Here is a 4110-nt window from a genome sequence, read left to right on the forward strand (position 1 = left end):
TATAGATGAGTGGATGGTTGTATTGTATGTATAGGTAACTGCATAGATAAACTAATGGATAAATAATGAATGAATGAATGAATGAAGAGACATATATGAAGAGAAGAATGGAAGGTGAGTGGTAGATGAGCTGTTGTCTGAGCATTTGAATAAATGAATGGATGAGAAAAATGAAAGGATAATGGAGGAAGTTCCATAATCACCAAAGATCCTTGGGAGGATACTTTGGAGGATCCCTGTATTATCTTAAATATTATTATTTGTAAAGGGACAAAAGGAAGATGCAGTAAGGCAATTGCAGGCAAAAGTAGGTAACACTATACTCTTGGTGATTGTATATGTCTGAAGGGGCTCTTGAATGATCTGGAAGGAAAGGTTATATCATTAACTGCAATCTAGCCATATGTGGACCCTTACTATCCCAGAGGATAGCCACTAGATTCACCTGCTCATATTTATAAGCCCATGTTATTCTTCTCTTGATTATCTCCCAGATAAGCTGTCTTAAATTCTGCCTGAGATCTACTTCTGGGAGATCCCAGACAGTGATAGCTTCTTATGAGCAAAGCGTATCTATAACTGCTGAAAAAGAGCCGTTTGAACCCTAGACCTTTGAAGATAGCTGTGCAGAGGGTCTGCTGTGACTCTGAATTCTTGTTACAATCCACAGCTCTATTACTCTCCATCTAAACTTGCCCTGGGGTGGTGGTGGTGGTAGTGGTGGTGGTGCATGGCCAGGGGATAACAGGAAATATTGATTTTTTTTCTTTCTGCTACTTTTTGTGACTCCCCCTCCCCATCACATCAGTAGGAAACTCTGAAAACTGCCAAATTTCACCTCCTTTGGTTTAACATTCTCGAGGAACTTGGCATGGTGTTAGAATTGCAGACATTCCCATGACCCCGTTCCTATTTAAAACAGCCTATCTATTTAAAGTTCACGATGGGGAGAAAAAAAAAAAAAAGAAAAAGAAAAGATTCCCAAAGCCAAAGGGTTTGGGAATGAGATAGGCAAATGAAAAAGCTAGTTTACTTCTAAAAAAGTCCGAGAATTATATTCATCCACAGGCTAATGCCTCAAGCCCGAGAATTTATTTCTCTCTTCTGGTTGTTTGCAGTTCAACATGGAATTTTATTATGGGTTGCTAAATGACATAGTTTTCCAGCTTCCTCATTCCATAGCATGCCATTTAGCCTCCTCATTCGGATGGGAAAGAGAATGAAGCCAAAATAAAGCAGCCGGTGTCCCTGAGCTGTAGCCTGTTTCCCTGAAACTCTGTATTTCCCCAGTGCTTAGCTACGGACTCAACGAAGTTGCCTGCTCCTTTTATGAACAACAAAGCCGTGATGAAGCAACAGGAGTCAGAAAACTATTCACTGCAGGAAACTTCAGCATCCGGTGAGAAGTAAGAAGTACAACAGCACAGGATGCGCCTTGGGTCAAGGGGACGTGAAAAGCCGGCAGCCTCTGTGTCCTTCTAGAGCCAGAGCGTCTGCCGCTGAGTCCTCCACTCCCCTAGGAGCTCAGCTGGGGTCGCCGCTGGAGTTGCCTGATTTCCAGCATTAAACAGGGGAGACACCAATGATGGCTCCAATGGCCACCTCCGCTGGCTGCCTGCTGCTGCTGTTCCTGGTCCAGCCCTGGGCAGGAGCTGGTGCTGACAAGGAGGCTGTGGTCTGCGCAGAGACTGCCTGCTACACTGCCCACCGGGGCAAGCTGAGCGCCAACGAGGCCCAGGAACACTGCAGTCAGAATGGGGGCAACTTGGCCTCGGTGAAGACTGAAGAGGAGGCACAGCACATCCAGCGAGCCCTGGACAAGCTGCTGAAATCAGAACTTCTGGAAACTCGGATGGGCAAGTTCTGGATTGGACTCCAGCGAGAGAAGGGCAAGTGCTGGGACCCTGATGTGCCCCTGCGGGGTTTCAGCTGGCTGGCTGGGGCCGAGAACACAAGTTATACCAACTGGTTCAAAGAGCCGAAGAACTCTTGCATCTTCAAGCGCTGTGTGTCCATAATGCTGGACCTATCCCTGCCAGCCCAGGCCAGACCCCTCCCCAAATGGTCTGAGGGTATCTGTGGATCCCCTGGCTCTCCTGGAAGCAATATCGAGGGCTTTGTGTGCAAATTTAGCTTCAAAGGCATGTGCAGGCCCTTGGCTCTGGGGGGTCCGGGTGAGGTGAATTATACCACCCCTTTCCAGAGCACCAGCTCCTCCCTGGAGGCTGTGCCCTTTGCCTCCGTGGCAAATGTGGCCTGTGAGGATGAGGACAGTACTGTGCATTACTTCCTTTGTACAGAGAAAGAGCCTGATGTCTTCATTTGGGACAATTCAGGTCCTCTATGTGTGAGATCTGAGTATAGATGCAACTTCAACAATGGAGGGTGTCAGCAGGACTGTTTTGAGGGAGGGGATGGATCTTTCCGCTGTGGCTGCCGGCCAGGGTTCCGGCTGCTAGATGATCTCGTGTCTTGTGTCTCCAGGAACCCTTGCAGCTCCAACCCCTGCGTAGGGGTAGCCACATGCCACTCTGAACCCTACGGGAAGAGCTACACTTGCCTCTGTCCGGAAGGTTTACAGCTGGACCCGAGTGGGCACCACTGCATCGATGTGGATGAGTGTGAGAGTGGCTCTGTCTGCTCCCAGGACTGTATCAACACTATTGGGAGCTTCCGATGTCACTGCTGGGTGGGCTATGAACCTATTGATGTTGATCAGGTTACCTGTGAAGATGTGGATGAATGTGCCAGAAACCTCTCCCATTGTGCCCAGGGCTGCATGAACACGAAAGGCTCATTCTACTGTACCTGCCAAAAGGGCTATGTCCTGGAAAAAGACAGCAACCTGTGCCTGGACGTGGATGAGTGTGACAAAGCAGAGGGCACTCAGCCTTGTGATGACCTGTGCATCAACACACAGGGATCTTTTCTCTGTGGCTGCCGTCCTGGCTGGGAGCTAGCCTCAGACAGAGTCTCCTGCATAATGAACAGCACTGAGTCCCCAGGAATACTGGCTGGGCCTTCCCAGAGGGACATGGGAGATAAAGAAGGGTCTATGTCTTCTGCCACAGTGCCTAGCCCCACTAAGGACTCTAAACTCACCTCTAAGGTGACACCCAGCACAAGGAGACCCTCCCGTCCACCTAAAGTACGTACCAGTCCAGCTGCGGTTGAGACATTGGCTCCCACTGGGTCCTCTAACCACTGGATGGAGCCCAGCACCCATTACCCCACAGCCACCACTGGCGATGAGGAGTCTACAGGTGGGCATGTTGTGGCAAAGCACAGTGATGAAGGCACTAAAGGGCAAAAGATGCTCTTGTTTTATATCCTGGGCTCTGTGGTAGCCATCTTGCTTTTGCTGGCTCTGGTTCTGGGGCTACTGTTCTACTTCAAAAGGAGAGCAAAGAGGGAGGAGATAACGAAGAAAAATCCCCAGAGTACAACAGACAGCTACTCCTGGGTTCCAGGGCGAGCTGAGAAGAGGACTAAAGAGAATAATTACAGGTAAAAAAAGGCCTGTGGGTGCTCAGAGGGATGGGGTAATGGGGGAAGGGCAGAGATTTTCATCCCAAAACTAAGCAAAGGACAGAGGGAGATGCTGTCCCTGTGGAAAGGACAGAGGGAGATTCTGTCCCTGTTGATGTGGTCAGCCAGAGATTTTCTCCAACTCACATGTGGGGTTCTTCAAGGTCCAAATCTATCACCAGTCCAATGCTATCACGTTCTGTTTACAAATGTTTTGTTTTCATTTGTTTGTTTTCAGCTAGTTTGAAGCCGGGGAAGGACTGATGAAGGTGGCCCCTGAGACACTGCCAGCATCCTCAGCATTTTTAAGTGACTTCCTTGATAGGAGAACCTACATCATTCCAAAGACTAAACTGGAATCTTAGAAAACTATTATAAAACTTCACCTTAAAACTCTGGCAACTTGGAATGTGCAGGTATTTTCAGCATGTGTATGGTATTCTGAAGTAAAAACTTTGGATGGGGGTGTCACTGAGGAAATTTTGTGATTTAAACGACTCTCACTGACTCTCCATTTTCAAATCTAAATGTGACTGGTTTTGTTGTCATACTGGTTCTAGATGGGGTGCTACAGATCAGGTG

The 4110-nt window shown here is 48.2% G+C and overlaps 1 protein-coding gene across 1 annotated transcript; it reads left to right on the top strand.

The window, feature by feature from the left end:
• The first annotated feature begins 1419 nt into the window (after positions 1-1419).
• CD93 (CD93 molecule) lies at positions 1420-3511 on the top strand. The gene has a single exon (XM_049775584.1). It carries the CDS (start codon positions 1583-1585, stop codon positions 3509-3511), a length of 1929 nt encoding a protein of 642 aa, XP_049631541.1. The 5' UTR covers positions 1420-1582.
• Positions 3512-4110: the final 599 nt, after the last annotated feature.

This window comes from Suncus etruscus, chromosome 6, assembly GCF_024139225.1.
Source record: "Suncus etruscus isolate mSunEtr1 chromosome 6, mSunEtr1.pri.cur, whole genome shotgun sequence".
Classification (NCBI taxonomy): domain Eukaryota; kingdom Metazoa; phylum Chordata; class Mammalia; order Eulipotyphla; family Soricidae; genus Suncus; species Suncus etruscus.